The sequence below is a fragment of the Chiloscyllium punctatum genome, chromosome 38 (genome assembly GCF_047496795.1).
Source record: "Chiloscyllium punctatum isolate Juve2018m chromosome 38, sChiPun1.3, whole genome shotgun sequence".
Lineage (NCBI taxonomy): Eukaryota > Metazoa > Chordata > Chondrichthyes > Orectolobiformes > Hemiscylliidae > Chiloscyllium > Chiloscyllium punctatum.
Window position 1 is genome coordinate 43,979,107 of NC_092776.1, and position 20,736 is coordinate 43,999,842.

Sequence of the window (20,736 nt, forward strand, 5' to 3'; positions counted from 1 at the left end):
TTGTAAAAACATTTAATTAGTGATGACAGGGACACTGTATAAGTGTAATGCTTCCTCTCCGACGCATAGTCTACAATAAGATGTACCTCATTTCGTCATAATTTCACAGCTCAAACTCCGTCATAAGCCTTCCAATATACAGACTGAATTTTACTCTAAACACAAATTTGGGAAACGTGATGATCAATTCCACAATGATTAACCGAGTCGTTCCCAATCGGATTTGAGAAATAAGTCGCTGACAGGCTTCAATATCCAGAAGTATTTTCCTGGAGAAATAGTCACTTAATTGTTTTTTTTCTTAATTGTTATATTAGACCCTTGTGACAACATTAGGGAATCCTGTATCTTGTTTTCTTATAATTCTATAAAACGATTAGAAAGGACGGCTTTTTCAAAAGTGTTGTAGAGAAAGCAAAAGTTATCATGTTGGTGTTGTAAAAGGTTAATCAGAGGGACTGCGAAATATGATAGTCTTTAAATAACCATGTGCTATAAATAAATTATCTCCAGTCACCTCTTGCGTTGACAGACTATATATAAGGCCGTCTTTTTTTCCTTGCATTAAATCGTAATACTACATTGAGATTGATTGCTCTTGAATCACGAGATCATTGTTGTCGTCGGCATTTTTTTTAATCATCCCTTTGGTTGAGTCTATGAAAATTTCGCTCCAAAACCCAACGACGGAGGTATTGAAACAATGGCTCACATCAGCAAAACAGTTACTTCGAAACCTTCTAAAGAGGAAAAACGTGAAAGTCAAATTTATGAAAATGTTTTTTCTGAGATTGAAACATTAGAATTGCCACTTGGTACGAGTTTACGGTAGGTGACCTGACTTTCTACTGTCGTGTTTACTTTTTTAAAGTAACATACGCAAAATTATTGTCAATGACTTCTCTGCTCACTTTTCTTGCTGCTACTATTTGGAATACTGTCTATGAAAGGTAAAATAATGCAAGTTTAATCTGGGATGGTTGATTTGTCGGGCAAAATGCAATTCCAGTCGCCTAGTTTAGTAGATACTTGACTACAAAATTAGATCTATGGTTGGTGAATGTTGCTGGTAAAAATAGGTAGTTACTAATCACACAGCCTCGTAAGAAGTCATCAGTATGTGATATAAAAACACGTGATTGGCTCAGAGTAAAAATGATTCTCGCCAGGACACTGCATACTAGTTCTACAACACGTGGTTTAAAAAGTAGCTCTAGGGATTCTCAACATGTCTGGAAACGTCTGTGGAGAGTGATACGGCTCCGAACTAATAAGTGGACTCGAAACATGACCTTTTATCTCAAACGGATTTTGTCAGATCTCTTCAGTTTCTCCAGTATTTCGTTTTTACTTCAGATTTCCAACATCCGCAGTATTTTCTTTTTTTTCAGAAAGTTAGTTTTGCCTCAGTTTCTCCTGCGTTTACTGCTGCCAGCGACTTCACAGGGCAGCAAATATGTTTTGTTCTAATTTGCATAGCAGTTCTGTTTTGTGCTGAATTGTTATAATTGTACGTATTTCACTGACGTGTATAAGTATCAGGGTGAAGAAGCATGATTATGTTCGTGAATCAGCTTAACTTTTTTTTCGCTTGCGACGTTTGTTGTGGGGCGAGAAAGTATATCTTGAAATTTAACCTTTCGGTCGTTTTAAATAAACTTTATTAATTGAGACTTTAAACCAAGAGATTTCCAGCTGTATATTCAGTCGACGAGCTTCCACTCGTTAATTGAGCCGACTTTTTATATATTAAGAAAAGCACTTCCTGTTCTCTGAAACATGCCTTGGCTTTTCTTAAAGGGGTTTGTGAACTGAAACCAGTGTCCTCGAATAGCGGTGTTTTTTGTCAAGAAATACGTTGAGTCCAACGCTGTCCAATGTTCCCATCTTCTTAGCAAGAAATACTTTGGCAGGAGAATCAGCAGTTTTTTCCGTAACGTTTTAAAGATTATAACTTGGAATATGCCTAAGGGAATGATTCCAGTGGACTTGCACGGTCTTGCTCATCTGTTTAAGACAACTGTGTGGGGATGTAATCAAACACTTACAACTGTCATATTAAAATCTGGCATTTGTGGTAAATAGCTTTTTTTTCCCGAGGGAACTCCTCTCTATAGAGAGGAGTAGCAAACACTAAATTTGCTACTCTTAGTGTTTCTATTACTGAAAGCTACTAGAAACCTCATCACAATTTGATTTTCATTATCTGCAATAGACTGTAGATCCAACAAGGACCGCAGATGCTGGAAACCACAGTCTCCTAGATGAGTGTGCTGGAAAAGCACAGCAGTTCAGGCAGCATCCGAGGAGCAGGAAAATCGACATTTCGGGCAAGAGTCCTTCATCGGGAACAGAGCGCCCTTCCTGATGAAGGGCTTTTGCCTGAAACGTTGATTTTCCTGCTCCTCGGATGCTGCCTGAACTGCTGTGCTTTTCCAGCACCACACTGGACTGTAGATCCAACAAACTCATTCCCAGAATTCAGAAATGAGTTCTTGGGTTTGCCCAATGGGGATGGAAAGGTGCATTCTCTCTGTTTTAGAGCTTTCCACATACAATACTAAGGATTAATTTTCCTTTAATTTGATGCACTTCACCAACCTTATTTATTCTCCGTGCTGTTCGAGATTCAGCAACATTAAAGGAAACTAGTTCCTCTTTGAGCGGCTTTCGAGCAACTGTAATGAAAAGTGTTCACAGTCAGTACTTGAATGTCATGTGCAAAAGATATCGGTGAAAGTTGACTATAATTTTAAAACAAATTAAATGTACATTTGTATCCATATCGCATACCCACTAGGACCCGCGGATTTGCCGCAGGTGAGGGCGGGCGGGTGCTCGCACGCGCGCCCCCGTCCCACTAGCTGGCCCGCGCGCCGTCGGGGGCGCGCTTACCGGTCGCTGGTGGAGATGGGGAAGGGCAGGAAAGTGAAAACGGGCCCGGAAGCGGGTTTGTGAGAGACGGGTTGTCGTTGACATTAAAGCGGCCGGGCTGGGCCGGGCCGGGCCTAGCCGAACCCCCAGGAGGCCGGGGCCATGAGCCGCCGTTAGCTGCAGCAGTGCTGCTGTCACCGCCCGGAGCCGAGCCGAGCCGAGCCGGGGCCGCTAAGATGGCAGACACCGCGGCTCTGGAGACGGTGACGGAACACGAGCGGATCCTGCAGGAGATCGAGAGCACGGACGCGGCCTGCGTGGGCCCGACGCTCAGGTACAGCGCCGCTGCTTGTGCTGTGGCCCGATGCTGTTAACCCCCACCCGCTTTGTAGGCCCGGCTTTGGGACTGCCCTGGTACCCGCGGCCATTCGGGCCCTTGAGGCCGGCTGGGCCGGAGTGAAGTGGCTCTTTCTCCCTTCTGGTTGGCTATGGGCCCAGAACCACAGGGTTCCCTCTTCAAAAGTTTGCGCGTGTATGTTTGTATTTTGAAGGATGTGGGGCTGCCAGCCGTTCTGCGACTAAACTGCAGAGAATTTGGTGGCAGCTTCCCCCACCCGCACTGTGGAGCTCTCTGCCACCCGGGGGAGGGTGGGATGTGGGGTGGGCTGCGACATTTTCCTGGTGGCTACGTATTGACCGTCACTGGCACTGGGCCCATTTCCAACTTGCAATGCATCTAGTCTCGGGGTTACAGGATATGTATATTACTGTAGGGCTGTGTGCCCATGTCTTCATTGCAGGGTCATATAGCTGTCTCCAATCGAGGTTACAACAGTGAGACTTCCCCACACCCAGGATTATCATTTGTTAGTGTGATTGGGTGTACTACTACATGTAGGAATTTCTGCCTTTTACTACTCAATCCATCTTTAACCTTTTTTGGCACTACCAGGTTACAGAACGCTACATTCAATTGTTAAAAAACACACTACACCATGTTTATAGTCCACCAGCTTTAATTGGAAGCACAACCCTATTGTCAACCACCTGATGAAGTAGCAGTGCTCGGAAAGCTGGAGCTTCCAATTAAACGTGTTGGACTAAACCTGATTGTGTTTTTTTTTAAACTTTGTGCACCCCAGTCCAACACTGGCATCTCCAAATCATGACATTCAGTTGTGTATGCCATTTGAGTAAATTATGCACATTGCTAGCACATTAGTTATGTATTTTTAGTGGTTTTATAATTAGGGATTGTTCTGAAAACCGCATGAAAATTGTTGACATGATCTGTTTTGAGATAATTTGACAAGTTGTGGTTTATCGACTGACAACTTGTCTTGGGGCCATGGAGGATGTTGTAATGCCAAAGCACAATATTGTGCATGCTAGAAATTTGGAAATTCTCAGCAAATCAGGCAATAACAGTGGAGAGATTATGGAACCCACATCCCATTAACAAAGTTTTAAAATCCATTTGCAAAGGAAAGACAAATGACTCAAAATAGAAAGTTGATCGTTGTAGAGAGGGGACGTCAAGGCAGGCATCTTTGCAAGAGACTTTGCAATAAAAGGTTAAAATAAATTGAGAGAAACACTGATATCTAAATAAACTCACCAACTCCCACAGCTACATGGACTATACTTTCTCCCACTCTGCCTCCTTTAAAACAATCCCTTATTTCCAATTCCTCCGCCACATCTGCTCCCTGGAGGACTGATTCTACTGCAGAACATACCAGATTTGAGTCCTTCCAGAGGGTGGTGGCACTGGAAAAGCGCAGCTGGTCAGCCAGCATCTGAGGAGCAGCAGAGTCGACATTTCGAGCATAGGCTTGCAATGTCAACTCCGGATTGAAGCTTGTTGGCCAAGGGGGCTGAGAGTAAATGGAAGGGGCTGATGGCAAAGATAGCTGGGAATGTGATAGGTAGATGAGGGTGAAGGTGATAGGTCAAAGAGGATGATGGAAGGATAGGTGGAAAGGAAGATGGACAGATCAAGAGGGTGTTGCTGAGTTGGAAGGTTTGACCTGGGATAATGTTGGTGGAAGGGAAATGAGGAAACTGGTGAAATACATATTGCCAGGGGGTTGGAGGATCCCAAGGCAGATGATGAGGCATTCTTCCAGGCCAGTGGAGGGATTCTGTCCTTGTTGCAATTGGAGTGTGGTTGAATGGTGGAGATGTGGGAAATGGATGAGATGTGCTGGAGGGCATCATTGACTGACTGTGTGTGGGGAAATTATGGTCTTTGAAGAAAGAGGCTATCTGGTATGTTCTGCAGTAGAATCAGTCCTCCAGGGAGCAGATGTGGCGGAGGAATTGGAAATAAGGGATTGTTTTAAAGGAGGCAGAGTGGGAGAAAGTATAGTCCATGTAGCTGTGGGAGTTGGTGAGTTTATTTAGATATCAGTGTTTCTCTCAATTTATTTTAACCTTTTATTGCAAAGTCTCTTGCAAAGATGCCTGCCTTGACGTCCCCTCTCTACAACGATCAACTTTCTATTTTGAGTCATTTGTCTTTCCTTTGCAAATGGATTTTAAAACTTTGTTAATGGGATGTGGGTTCCATAAACAACATCCTTAATGCTATGCTTGACCATATTTTCTGTCATTTGAGATTCCTCCAATATTTAAAGCAGTCGATGTCCAAATATTTCTGCATTTGGACAATATCCATGCATGGGCTGATGAGTGGAAGTAAACTTTATGCCACACGAGTGACCAACCATGGTCCTTTGACAGTGCATGCAATCACCTTTTGCTGAATCTCCATGATCAACATCCTGAGGGTTGCCATTGACCAGAATCTGAAGAGAACCAACTATACAAGTACAAGAGCAGGGCATTGTATAGGAATCCGGCAGTAAATCTCCCACTCGAGCATGTATGCCAAATTGTCTGCAGTACTTTTTAAGGAGATAGATCATCACCACCACCTTCTCAGTGCAATTTGAGATGGGCCACCATATACCACTCAGTTAAGCTCCATTTTTGTTTAAACCTCTTCTTTCAGTGGTACATTTCTCTCTGAGAACTGATCTTTTATTATGTAATTTGTGATGTTTACAGTGTCAATGTTACTGATATAAACACTTCATTGTCACTGGGATGCAGACTTACTTGACAAGATTAAAAAGATACTAGGTGAAAGTGCCGACTGCAGATGCTGGAGACGAGTAGAGAGCATGGTGCTGGAAAAGCCCAGCAGGTCAGGCAGCATCCGAGGAGCAGGAAAGTTGACGTTTTGGGCAAAAACGCTTCAGGAATGAGGCTGGTGAGCCTTTGGGTGGAGAGATAAATGGGAGGGAGGGGGGCTGGTGGTGGGTAGGTAGCTGAGATTGCAATAGGTGATGGAGGTGGGGGTTAATGGTGATAGGGTGGAGTGGATAGGTAGAAAGGAAGATGGACAGGTCATGAGGGTGGTGCTGAGCTGGAAGGTTGGAACTGGAATTAAGGTGGGGGGAGGGGAAATGAGGAAACTGGTGAAATCCACATTGATGCCTTGGGGTTGGAGAGTCCTGAGGTAGAAGATGGGGCTTTCTTGCTCCATGTGGTAAGGGAGTGGCGATGGAGGAGGCTCAGGACCTGCATGCCCTCCTTGGCAGAGTGGGAGGGGAAGTTGAAGTGTTCAACCACAGGGTGGTGGGGTTGGTTGATGTGGGTGTCCTGGTGATGTTCTCTGAAGCCCTCTTCAGAGAACATGCCCTGCCTCCCCCAATGTAGAGGAGACCACATTGGGAGCAACAGATACAATAAATGACATGTGAAAGTGCAGGTGAAACTTTCGATATAGAAGGCTCCTTTTGAGGCCTTGGGTGGAGGTGTGGCTGCAGTCGGCAGATTTTTCAATTCCTGCAGTGGAAGGGGAAGAGTGGTTTGGGTGGTATGGACTTGATGAGGTAGTCGCGGAGGGGATGGTCTTCACGGAAAGCAGATAGGTGAGGGAAATATGTCTCTGTGGCCAGTTTGTAGATGGTGGAAATGGCAGAGGGTGATATGATGTATACGGAGGTTGGTGTGGTGGAAGGTGAGAACCGGAGGGGGGGGGGGAGGAGGGAGGGTGCTGTCCTTGTGTAGTTAGAGGGGTGGGATTCGATAATAGTGCAGGAAGTGGATGAGATGCAGTGGAAGGCATCAACCAGGTGGGAGGGGAAGTTGCGATCTTTAAAGGAGGAGGCTATCTGTTCTGTAGTGGAACTGGCCCTCCTGGGAGCAAATGAGGTGGAGGAATTGGGAATAAGGGATAGCATTTTTACAGGAGGCAAGGTGGGAGGTGGTGTAATCTGGGAGTCAGTGGTTTTGTCGCAAATGTCAGTGAGTCAGTCTAGATTAGAGTGGTACTGGAAAAGCATAGCAAGTCAGGCAGCATCCAAGGAGCAGGAAAATCGCCATTTTGGGCAAAAGCCCTTCATCAGGAAAGGTGGTGCTGACGCAGTCAATGGAGAGGAGGAAAAGGTGCAGAGTGGCACTGGTGTAACTACGGAAGATACTGTTCCATGTAACTGACAAATCTCCATCAATGGTGACCAACTCAACTCTGACATTTATCTACAAACCCACTGACTGCATCCTCACCTCTGTCCAAAGCCCCAAAGGAGCCTTTCACATCTCTCAAATCTGATGCGATCTTCTCTACATTGGGGAGACGGCGTCTACTCGCAGAGTGCTTCAGAGAACATCTCTGGGATACTGGCAACAACCAACTCCACTGCCCTGTGGCCAAACACTTCAACTCCCCCAAGCACATACAGGTCCTGGGCCGTCTCATCGCTACTCCCTCACCACCTGACTCCTGGAGGAAGAATGCATCATCTTATGCATTGGGATCCTCCAACCCCATGGCATCAATGTAGATTTCACCAGTTTCCTCACTTACCACCACCCTTCCCCCTTCCAACCTTCCAGCTCGGCACCACCCTCGACCTGTCCATCTTCCTTCCCACCTGTCCACGTCACCCTCGTCTCTGACCTATCACCATTACCTCCACCTCCCATTCATGTATTGCACTCCCCCACCCACCTGTTTCTCTTCACCCCTGAGGCTCCCAGTCTCATTCCTGATGAAGGGCTTTTGCCTGAAACGTCTTTTATTTCCCCTGCTGCTGGGATGCTGCCTGACCTGTGCTTTTCCAGCACCACACTCTTGACTCAAGATTAAAAAGATGAGTACTCTTGCTAAACCTAAAGTCTTGAAGCAAATGATCAATTGTGCTTTAAATCCTACAAATACCTCAAGCAAACCTCCTACTAAAATGTTATCACATTGTCAGTTACTCTGCCTCCTCTTGGGAGCAGAGGCATTCTACTCCAGGACATCTGATGTTGTCCTACTTTAGGGACCATAGTTTCCCATTTTATAATTAAGGATGTCTTCAACTGCATTTCCTGCACTTCTGCCCTCAAACCCCCCCCCCCCCCCCAAAAAACAATAAGGATAGAGTGCCCTTAATCCTCACATACCCCCTCCACTAACCTCTGAATGCAACGCATCATTGTCCAAAGTTTCAGCCACCTCCATTCAGAACCCACCACCAAAAAGATGTTTCCTTCCCCAACCCTGTCTGCTGTCTAGAGACTGCTCATTCTGCAACTTCCATCCTTGGCCTTTCACTCAGACAGAGTGAGACCAAAGTAAACTGGAGGAACAACACCTGAGATTCAGCTTGGGGAGCTTACAGCCCAGTGGCCTCAATATTGACTTCACTAGCTTCAAAGTCCCACCCCCAGCCTTGCCCCATGTCTGGCTCTCCTCCCTGACCTAACCTGTCCATCTTCCTAATTCTCTTGTTTGCTCCACCGTTCCCACTGACCAATCACAATAACCCTGTAGCTGCACCCACCTTCACCATCCCTTCTCCCTTCCCACACCTCTTTCTGTTTAGTTCTGGGGTCCCCTCCTTCTCCTCCCCAGTCCTGACCTAGAGTTTTGGCCTGAAACATTGACTTGCCTGCTCCTCATACTTGTCTGACCTGTTGTGCTTTTCCAGCATCAGATCTATTGACTCTGGCTTCCAGCATCTGCAGTCCTTAGTGTCTCCAAGTGCTTTAAATCCTACTCTCCTTTAGTACTCTTTAACTGGTTTGCAATATCTCTTTGATAACTTGTTCATCACTCTTTTCTAAGGCTCGTGCATTTAACAGAGAATTTGCAAATTAGTGTGAATGCAACTAGGCACAAAGGAAACTAATGAAAGATTTAAGAAAAATGAGGCAAGTATAGAAGATCACAGTAATGAAAACTGTACACTACAGAGAGGGGGAAAAATTACTCCAGCCTTTGACTGCCTTTTTTTTTGCTTCACATTAATGAATAGGATCAAGTTCTCAGTCTGTAGTACTACATCTAAAAATGTAGAAAATGAATCATTACTCAGAATTTTGCTTCTCTCAGATTCATTTTTTTTGTATATGGGTCGTGAACATTACTGGCAAGGTCAGCAATTATTGTCCATCTCAATTGCCATTGAAGGTTGTGGTGATCTGTTTTCTTAAACCTCTAAGTGGTGTTGTTGGTACGCTGTGGGGAGTGAGTTGTGGGTTTTTTGACAGTGAGGGAACAGCAATTGACTTTGAAGTCCGGATAGCACGTGGCTTGGAATATGTCCACATTTCCATGTATCTGAAACCCTTGACAATTGAGGTTATTTTTTTCAAAAAAAAGTCTCAATTAATGGGAGCCAGTATTTATTGCCATCCCTAGTTGTGCTTGACTTTTTTTTTCTTCTTGAGCTGCCTCCTTGGACTGCTACAGTCTGTGCTGTGGGTAGACCCACAGCAACATTAGTGAGGGAGTTCCAGAATTTGACAGAGCAACACAAGGACAGCAATTATATTTCTAGAATGATGTCTTGGGAGAATTTGCAGGTGATGGTGTTCCCATGTATTTGCTGCCTTTGTCCTCCAAGATGGAAGTGTTTAGTGGATTTGGAAGGTTCTGTCAAAAGAACTTTGAATTTCTGCCATGCATCTTGGAATGAGTGTACACAATCTACAAAAGAGGCTCAGTAAGTGTTTGTTTATGGATGTGGTGCCAATATAGCAGGCTGCTTTATCCTGAATGGTGTCCAGTTTCTTGTGTTGGTGTTGGAGTTGTACTTGTCTAGGCAAGTGGAGAGAATTCCATCATACATCTGACTTGTGCCTTGTAGAGTTTACAGATATGCTTTGCGGAGTTTGGCAGGGAGTTAATCACCTGAAGGCTCCCTAGCCCCTGACCTGTGTCACATACTATATGGCTAGTTCAATTTTGTGGTCAATGGTCAACCAGCAATGACACAACAAAGTGTTCTCAATAAGCTACGATATAACATGTGGTCCATCTTCTGGGGTAGCTAGGGTAGCTGGTTGCCTGGAAATGACAAAACTAATTTGAATTGGGCCAATCAGTTTAAATTATACCCTGAAAAATACCAAACTCCAATCTAGTTTGAATTTAGTATACCGACAATCTTAAACTAATTGCACAATCTGATGCTTTGAGTGTACAAGAATGGGGGAAAATTTGAACAGTTGAGGAGAACTACCAAGCTACCAGTATGTAAAGACTGCCTAGAAAATATCTTTCTTTTTTACAACAAATACAAAACAATGCAATTCAAAACAGTACAAAAATAGTATAAAACTAAACCCAAATAATAAAAACAAGTTCCCCAACCCACCCTCCTACACGAATGTATAAACATATACAGAGAAATAAAACTTTTTTTAAAATCCTAAGTAAATACCTAACCACAAACAAAAATAAATAGTACTAACTCAGCCCAACCAAACAAAACACTCCTACATTCACAGTTCCTCCTCCCTGGATATTGGACCCATGAAACACAATCGTTACAGCTATATAAAAGCCCTTGTTAGTGTGGCAGATAAATCCGTGTCCAGGTATTTCAAAAAGGGTTGCCATGTCTTGTAAAAATTCTCAGTTTTGTGGTGTACCATATTTGTGAGAAAATCCAGGGGAATATGCTCCATAACAATCTTCCGCCAACCCGACAGGCCTGGGGGGGGGTTTTCTGATATCCGACCTAGCAAGATATTCTTCCTTGCACAGAATGTAAGAATACTGAAAAGTTTTGCCTTATGCAAGTCTGCAGGAAATAAAATGGGTAGGCCCAAAAGGAGCAAAATAGGGTCCTTCCCCACCCCTACACCTAAAATCCTCTCCATTGCACCCACCACAGCGCTCCAATATGTTTGAAGCCTGTCACAAGACCAAAGACGATGGGTAAGAGTACCCGTACAGACCTTGCACTTGGGGCATGCTGAAGATACCCCTGGTTTAAATTTTGACAAACGGTCTGGGGCTAAGTGGACCCTGTGGAGAATCTTCAACTGTAAAGCATGGGTTCTATTGCAAATTGATATCTTCCTTGCATTCTCCCAAATATCCTCCCATGCCTCTGAAGAAACTTCAACACCCAGCTCTCTTTCCCACATCTTGCGGAGTCGATCAGACTCATCTGAGGTGGAACCCCCCAATTGGTGATATAGAGTACCGACAGAGAGTGTACTCTTAGCCCTTAGTACCCCTCTTTCTATGTCAGATTTGTAGGGATCAGTCAAAAGTGTGGTCTTTTTGTTTTGAATAAAATTCCTAACTTGGAAAAAAATGAAAGAGGTCTCTATTAGGTAACTCCTACTTCCATACTAACTGATCGAAGGACATCATTACATCTCCCTCAAATAATCACCCATGCAAGAAATACCCCTAGCTGCCCAACATTTAAATCCTGAATCTATCATACCTGGCTGAAAACTCAGCTTACCCACTAAAGGTGTAAACAAAGATGTTTTGTCAATATTACCTTCCCTCTGCCGAATTGCCCTCTATGCTTTAACAATATTGATGACAATTGAGTTACGGCAATATTCCCTAACTGTCCTCACCTTGTCCAAAAACAGCAAACTGGTAAGGGGGCACCTTGCCTGGGAGACTTCGATATCTAGCCATATTGAAAGAGGGTCCCCACAAACCCAATCACTTGCGTAGGTCAAAAGCAAGCTTAACTGGTAATTTTTGATGTCCGGAAGGTCTACTCTTCTTCACCCAAAATCTGACTAATTTAATGAGGGGCCATCTATGGTGCCAGATAAAGGAGCTGAACCAACTGTTCAGTCTCCTGAGTGTTTGTTTATTGAAAATCAGGGGGAAGCATCCATATAGGGTATAGCAAACGAGGGAGAATATTCATCTTGAGCGCTATCTGACCCAACCATGAGACGGAAAGTGCCTCCCATCTTTGGAGAACTTTGTTTAATTTTTTTCAAATAATTGAGTAAAATTGGCTTTGAACAGCCAATCCAGAACTGGAGAAATGAATATGCCCAAATGCACACAACTTCTCTTCTCTCTTTCCTTTTCCCCCCCCCCCCCCCCCCCCCCAGTGACCACCTAAAATGGGAATCTGTAGTCACACGAGCCAACTCTTTCGTAAGACCACACATAGGCATAGCCTCTGATTTAGCAAAATTAATCATCTACCCTGAAAAAGCAACAAATGCATGAATGCCTTTTATCAGGCAAGGCACTGAAACTGCTGGATTTGTCAAGAAAATTAGAACATCATCTGCATACAGAGAAATCTTATGTAATTTTGACCCCACTTCTGGAGCTGATATATTGAGATCCCCATGAATGGCCTCTGGTGATTGAACCGTTGGCAACGTAAAAAGTAATGGTGAAAGGGGACAGCCCTAGATATAGTAAAATTGCTTGATCGTACCCTGTTAGTAATGACAACAGCGAGAGGTACACTGTAGAGAACCTTTACCCATCTTATGAAAACTTCACCCAGACCAAACCAGAGTATAGAAAAGGTACGGCCACTCAACTCGGTCAAATGCCTTCTCTGCATCTAAAGAAATCGCCAATCACTCTATTGACTGCTGTTGGCATGCTTGAATTACGTTAAACAGCTTCCTAACGTTATTGGAGGATCTGCAACCCTTTATGAAGCCCGTCTGATTCTCTTTAATAATAGAAGGTAACAGTCTCCAGCCTTAACACAAGAGCCTTAGAAAGGATCTTAAAGTCCACATTTAAGAGCGAGATGGGCCTGTATGAAGCACATTCTTCCGGATCCTTCCCTTTTTTCAGGATAAGTGAAATTTTGGCCTCTCTCCGAGATGGTGGGAGACAAACATGACTGTATGAATCAATAAACATATTCAACATTGGGCCTGACAGTATACTTATAAATTCCTTGTAGAATTCACTGGGAAGTCCATCAGGACCGGGCACCTTTCCACTCTGAAGCTGCCTCACAGCTTCCTGTACTTCTTGCTCTGATAATGGGGCATTGAAAAAGAACTGTTGTTTGTGAATCATACCCGGGAGCTTCAGATCTCTAAAAAAGGATTCCATTTTGGCCTGCCCCTCCTCTCAATTCTCAGACTGTTATAATTTAGAGTAGAATCTCTGGAACGCTACATTAATCTTTTTAGAATCACGTTAGGTTCCCAGACCCTTCCCTAATCTCTGTAATGGTTTGTGGGGCACTTCTCTTTCTGGCAAGGTATGCGAAGTATTTGCCTGGCTTGTCACCCTGCTCGTATAACCTTTGCTTTGCAAAAGCCAGCTCCTTCTTTGCCGTCTGCGTGAGCACGCAATTTAGTGCAGACCGCAGTGGTGTAATCCTCTGTAGTTTGACCAATGAGGGTCTGTCAAAATAGGCCTTCTCGTCTGCCTTAAACCGTGCTTCAAGGAGACATTGCTGCTCACCCTTCTGCCACTTCCTACTTGTGGAATATGAAATAACTAACCCCCTGGCATAAGCTTTGGCAGTTTCCCTGAGAACAGATGAGCTCTCAACCGAGCCTATGTTGATGTCTAGGAATGCACGATATTCCCTAGAGAAATACTCCACAAACTTGCTGACCATGAGAATAAAGGGGTCCATTCGCCAGTACCTTGAATCCACTGTAACATCTTTAATTTTAACCGTGAGGTACACTGGAGCATGATCAGAGATGGCAATATTACCAATCGTACAGGATGCCACCAGATCCAGGGTTACCGCAGGGGTCAAAAAAAATCAATCCTCGTGTGACATCTGTACGGATTAGAGAAAAACGTGAAATCCCTACCTGTAGGGTGGAGACACCTACAGACGTCCACTAATCCTAATACCCTCTGCACAAACTAAACAGTTATTGGGTTTGTGTGGGGAATCGAGGGACCTTTAGGCAACCTGTCTACTGTGGCGTACATGAGGCAGTTAAAATCTCCCCCTATAATGATGTGCCGAAACTTAAGCCTTATCAGTTTAGAAAAAGCATCTACCAAGAATTTGAGAGGATGAGCTGGGGGACAATAAACATTTAAAATGCCATATTCTTCCCCATTTATCAAGGCTTTAAGAATTACAAACCTCCCGTATGTGTCTTTAACACATTCTAACAGTTTAAATGAGATTTCTTTCCTAACCAATATAGCCGCTCCCATACTTCTGGTATTAAATAATGAAAAATAAACTCTGTCGAAGCCATTCTGCTGTAATTTCAGATGCTCCTTGTCATCCAAATGTGTCTCCTGTAACAAAGCAATATCCACCTTCTCCTTTCTAAGACTCAAGAGTACTTTCTTCCTCTTAATTGGTGAGTGACCTCCCTTGATATTCCAGGTACACCATTTAATCAAATCATTAACCATAATCTTCTGCAATTACATTTAAATTCCAGAGAGGAGGAACCCGAACCACAAATTGCTGAGCCTTAGTGTCGCATGATCCACCAAATATAAAAACTACATAAACTAAAACCACTGCATTTAACAAACATACAAAATAAACAACAAAAACCAGAAAACAAACCAACGTATAAAGCGCCAATAGCACTGAGTAGTGGACCTTACCCTACCACCCCCCCCCCCCCCCACCCGTCTCGAACTGCCCACAAATAGGCATCTAACCATCTCAACCACCTTCTCGTCTCCCAGCTAGAGCTGCATTGCAAGCACAAGCTAAAAACAAAACACCCCATAGAATATCAATGTGAATATATTTTAAAAGGGGGGAATAAATACCCCACCCATCCTTTGGTATGTCCTAACTTAGAAATTTAAAATGTACATCTTAACCACCACCAGACATAGTTTGAACTAAATTATTATCAAGAGATTTTTTAAAAACAAAAGGGGGAAAAACAAAGCTCCAACCAATTTCCTCCATTTCTTTTACAGCATGATAAACACAAACACATACCCAAGCAACGATATTTATACATACTACAATTGTTTAACTTAGGTTAGTTTGTCCACAAAGTCTCTTGCCTTCTCCGATGTGTCAAAGAGATGCATGGATCCATCTAAGGTGATCCGAAGCACTGCTGGATATTTCTGGGAGTACTGAATCCCAAGCTCCTTCAATCTTCTCTTGACACCATCGTACGATTTTCGTTTCTGGATCACCGCTGCTGAAAAGTCCTGAAAAAACATGATCTTAGACCCGTCGTAAATTAGGGCCTTTGGATCCTTCCCCTGGAGTCTGGAAGCCTCCATGATTCTCTCCTTATCCTGGTAATGATAGAACCGCACCAGGAAAGGATGAGGGTGCTGACCCAGACCTGACCTCCGTGCTGCAACCCGGTGTGCCCTCTCTATCTTCAGTCCTCTCACGCCAGTCTCCAAGTCAAGGAATTTCGGAAGCCAATCTTCAACAAATTCCGCAGGCTGCTCACCTTCCTTACCCTCAGGCAGACCGATGATCCGAATGTTTGTTTTTTTTTTCTTCTGCCCCTGTTTTCAAGATCATCGACTTGGTCACGCAAATTACGAACCTGCGTCTTCAGGGCTTGGATCTCTTCCTTGAATGAACTGGCATCAGTTTCCACCACTGACCCTGTGCTCCACCTCATCCGTCCTATTCTCCAGGTCTCCCAGCTGCTGCTCATGCTTCTGCCGCATGAGAGACTGGAGCCAGCTTCTCTTCAATCCGTTTCCCCAACATTTCGTGAGATTTTTGAGAGCTGGCTCACCAGGTCCTGGAAAGTAATCTGCTGCAGGCTGAGCTGCAGGCCTGGCCTCCGATGCTCCTACTCCTTTTTTAGGCATTTCTGGACAGCCAAAAATACAAGTCAATTTTTAAATGTTTCTTGGGGCTCCACAATCTTTCCAACACCCCAAGAAATCCTGATGACCTGGGTTGGGTGGGTCAAAGGACTGTCCTGCTCCTGCTGCGATGCGAACCTCTGCAGTGTGATCTTCTCAGATCACTGCCATCTTAGATCCCGAAAATGTCTTTCATAAAGGTACCTTATTGATTAGTAACCTGTGAGGCAGAATCCCCAAGAAGAAGAAAAGACAAGAGAACCAAAAGCTGCCTCGTTTTGAGAAGTTTTTGTTTTTAAATCTTAAAGCTTTCAATTATCAAACTAGTATTGTGGTAGGGGAAGGAGTTGTAAATAGTTATTTGTTCTGATATACTTCCAAGAAATTTGTTAATTTTTACTTTAAATAGTTCTTGGCCTTAAATTTTCAGATTACTTCATGGGATAAATCTTGCGTTGCTATTTTAAATTAAGCAGGTGTGTTTACCCTGCATCATAACAGTTTTCCTTTTGTAATGGCAATAAAAGCAACCGTAACTACCTCATTGTCTCTAAAGCACTTGACACATTTGAAATTGCAAACTGTATTAAATTAGTGCAAAATATATTGCCAAAAATCAAAATTAACATGCAACTGTTATCTGCAACCAGATAAGTACCTCCCTGCAATATCTTATGTTCTCAAGTGCTACTGATTCGTCCAGACTCTGCCCAGCTCTTCATTCTTTCCCAATTTAAATTGGTCCTTGACAAGTCAAACTTGAGGTCCTTCCACTTTTTTGCAACACTATGCAAGTGGTTGTAATTTTTAAAAAAAACTCTTCCTTTTTATGATCATTGTCTAAAACCTGTCAGCCAGTGGAGTATTATCAAAGCAGTCTGTTAAACTCCATGTTGTAGGAAATATGGCAGCCAACTTGTGCATTGTTTTTGGAAACTTCTTGTTATAATGACCCATATAAGGTTTTTTAATTTTGGTATTGGCAAGGACATGGGGAAATTACACTTTTGTTTTTAAAAAAAAAGGTAATAATTTTAGATCCACCCAAGCAGACAGACTGAGCCTTGGTTATCTCACCTGAAAGATGACTTCAGCGAAACTGAGGTGACTTATTAGTGGTTTCTTTCACTTTTTTGGTTATTAACCACCTTACACCCATATGCTTCCAAACAACTTCTCTTTTTTTTTAATTGTAGGTTTTATTATTTTAGTCAATATTTATAGACTAAAGGCCTTAAAATTATCCACACCTTTTTTTGTTCTGTTTTACTGTTTAACTTCCAAATCTGGAATTAGTACCTACTTAAGCTTTAGTTGATGCTTGGCAAACTTTTCTAGTGGTTTCCTTCACAATTATAGCATGTTAGACTATATGCCCTTGTATGCTGTTATATTATCATCTATTCAAATGAAAACTGAATTTGAATTCAAACTCTATTCAAAATGTCAATTAGTTATGGTTGTGAATTTTTTGAAGAAATGAGAATGGACTTGGAGAAATATGGAATGGAAACAAATGAAAAATATTGGGATTTAATGAAGTTCAGTATGCCCAATTGCTTAGTGCAAGAATCCTAAATCTCAGATAAATATTTAGAAACAGACCCTTCGGCCCAACCAGTCCACACTGACCCTCCGTAGAGTAACCCACCCAGACCCATTTCCTTCTAATTAATGCACCTAACACTGGACAATTTAGCATGGCCAATTCACCTGACCCGCACATCTTTGGACTGAGAGGAAACTCAAACCGACACTGGGAGAACATGCAAACTCCACACAGTCGCCTGAGGCTGGAATTGAACCGGGGTCCCTGGTGCTGTGAGGCAGAAGTGCTAACCACTGAACCATTGTGCTGCCTGCCTCTTGCTAGATTTTGGAAAGTTTTCTTATTAATGCCATTTAATTTCGGACCCCAATATCAGTGTTAAAATCCACTTCTGTGAATAGAATTGAAAGATAATAGGAAGTGATTACGTCTTGATTAAGAGTGGAAGCTGAATCCTAAATCATAGTGTTTAAAATTTAAGCAGAAACCACTTTTTTATGTATAATGAGACATCCGTTGTTCTTTCTGCCCTTCTAAAGCTTCTCTACTACTGATCTTGAAGTGTCTACAGTAAAGAGAATCAGAAAATCAGTAGCTGGACAGAAATATCTGATGTGCATGAATGTGGCCAGATTGAGTAGTTCATATAATTCCAGCTTTCTTAAAGCAATACTGACTTGATTGTGTAACAACATAAAAGTATTCAAATGCTAACTTATTTTTACCACTTTGAAGGCACTAATTGCCTTTTCTTTTAAAAACCCCAACACTACTGCCTAACTGCGGTGGTGCTTATTTTTTCCCCAGTGTGCGTGTATGTCAGTGACACAAGGTGCACTAATATTTATTCAAATTTCTGCCACCAGGAAGAAAGGAAGCACCAGAGTGGCCAGTGACAAGCAGTGCCCTTCACATCAAAGGGCAATGCTGCGTGATCAAACAGTGAAGGGGAGAGCAGGGATTAAATCAAAATAGAGTTGGAGGGGGAAATAATGCACTCCACTCCCTGTGGTGCCCACCTCTCCCTGAGCAATTCCAGGGTGTCAGTGGACACCGTGTTCCTTTTTCCAGAGACACCCGGGCTCTAACGTAACTGCAGAAGAGGGGCAGGCAGTCGGCCCTAATGACCCCCTCCACAGCCAGCTGCCTGGGCCAGTTTGGCCAGGTCCAAAAGCAGACCCACGAGATCTTCAGACCTGCCCTCCCTCCCTCCTCCGTACTAGGTGTCTGAAGATCAGGAACGTGGGACTGAAGTGCAACCAAAAGCAGAGGAGGTGGTTTTTAAGAAAATCAAAAAGGAGTGCAAACACCCACACCCAATATATACATGGTCCACGGACTCCACAGGACAAGCAGTTGGGCTGGGAGTCAGTGAACCACTGCAATCTGCGGTTGCAGGGGATCGCTGCGTGCAGCATCCTCCACCCCAGATCCCCGAGAGAAAGGGGGAGGACTCCTGTGTAGAGAGCCCTCCACTGGGGATCTCCACTGCCCGGTGACAAATGGGACTAATTGACATTTTTAGATGTTTTCATCTAATTATGCAACATCTTTATGCAATTATGCAAAATAAAGTGTAGAAAGTACTTTATTGTAAAATTGTATTGAAACAAAATATCATTTGTCACTTATGGTGCTGTGTATAAGAAGAATACAGTTGTCTACTAGATTTTTTTAGAAATCCAAATTTACAATTGTGTGGAACTTTTTAAAATCCTAATGGTCACTTAGTTGTATTATGTGCCTTTGAACATACTACTTTCCTGCCTGTTGTGAACAATGGAATTACTGTAAACTTTTGGATTATAGCAAGAATTTGATCTCCTAGTAGATGTGAGTTGCAAACATGCTTGTACAACTGTTTTTTAATATTGGATAAGTTGCAAAAATATTATTGGTAATAATTGTAATGCAGCATTTGCTTACACTGACATGTCCTGTTTGAACAAAATACCTAGTCTAAAGACTTTGTTAACTGAACTATTCTGGCTAATTATAAATGCTTTATTAGCACCAGATAAATACACACACCACACTTGGCACTGAAAACAAGTAACATAGGAAGGGAACCTAATAAACTTTTATGTAGGAGGAAGTGTATTGACTATGCGAGGTCTCCACTGTCTTACTAGACCAGAATTGTGCACACATTATATATACAAAGAGAGAGATGGGTAAAAGTTGGTAACCTATTGCTAGTATGGGAATTGAACACATTGTGTTGTTACTCTGACACAAACTGGCTATTCATTATATAACTTAACTTGCTGAATGTTCTGTGGAAGGGTCACTGGACCTAAACCTTAACTCTGCATTCTGTCCACAGATGCTGCTAGACCTGCTGAGTTTTCAAAGCAATTTGTTTGGTTTCTTGCATTCACATTTCTTTCTGCACCAAGGGCACCCTAGATGATCACAGCCAACTGTGCACAAAACTTACCAGGTGGGTTTGGGAGAGAAAGAGGTAGTGAGAAGAATTGCTACTGAGGTTCTTTCATCTTAGTTACTTCTCCGTTTTGCAAAACAAATCATCATCATTGACACTTCTCCCTGATGGCAAGTCTTGAGGTGTTCGACACCACCTTCTGAGATGCTTGTTTGCTTTGGACAGTCTTGGCCCAGTGATTCCCAGGTGTTTTTGGGTGAGGCCTTGAGAATATCACTGAAGTACTTCCACTGTCCACTTGGGGCTCCATGTCTTGAAGCTGAGAATAGAGCACCTACTTGGAGTCTCCTGTCAATCATGGGGGTGATGAGCCCAGCCTATCGTAGCCAATCCAAGATGAGTGCTTCAAGGTGGTTGGTACATCTTTTCTCCCAGTGGATTTGCAAGATCTTGGGCAGGCAGTGTTGCTGGTACTGCTGCAGTGCCTCTGTGTCTGCTTTTGGATAATCCACATCTCAGCCATGTCCAGGGTGAGACCTATGCTCTCATATGACTCCATAAAGATGCTGACAATAATCTGGAATACGTTCTGAGGTTACGCATGATGCTTATGTATGTGCAAAGAAAACAAAATACACTTGAGACATGTGAAGTGCTGACTTGTTACAGCCAGATCTGATTTTTGTTGTAATTTTAGATGGGCTACTTCAAACCATCAGAATCCCAAATGAGAAGGGATAATTTTTAATTTCACCCATTTCCCCCTTGTTAGTAACAAGGTTAACTTAAAAGGTCACTTTTCTTGTGGATCCCTTTTTTTCTTTTTTTTTTAAAAGCAAATTAATTTGAGTCGTAGATTCTTAAAGGTGTACAGCATGG

At 43.1% G+C, this 20,736-nt stretch overlaps 1 protein-coding gene across 4 annotated transcripts in view; it reads left to right on the top strand.

Annotated features, from left to right (window-relative positions):
* Nucleotides 1-621: 621 nt before the first annotated feature.
* Nucleotides 622-20,736, top strand: part of LOC140463573 (exocyst complex component 6-like) — a 193,151-nt gene continuing 173,036 nt past the window's right edge. The window contains exon 1 of one of the 4 annotated variants that reach the window (XM_072557753.1): nucleotides 622-828. In XM_072557753.1, the coding sequence (XP_072413854.1) occupies nucleotides 704-828 (125 nt within the window). In that variant the 5' untranslated portion in view covers nucleotides 622-703. Of the gene's footprint in view, nucleotides 829-2,867; nucleotides 3,209-20,736 lie in introns of those variants that run through there. The other 3 variants (XM_072557754.1, XM_072557756.1, XM_072557755.1) reach the window with 3 other exon arrangements.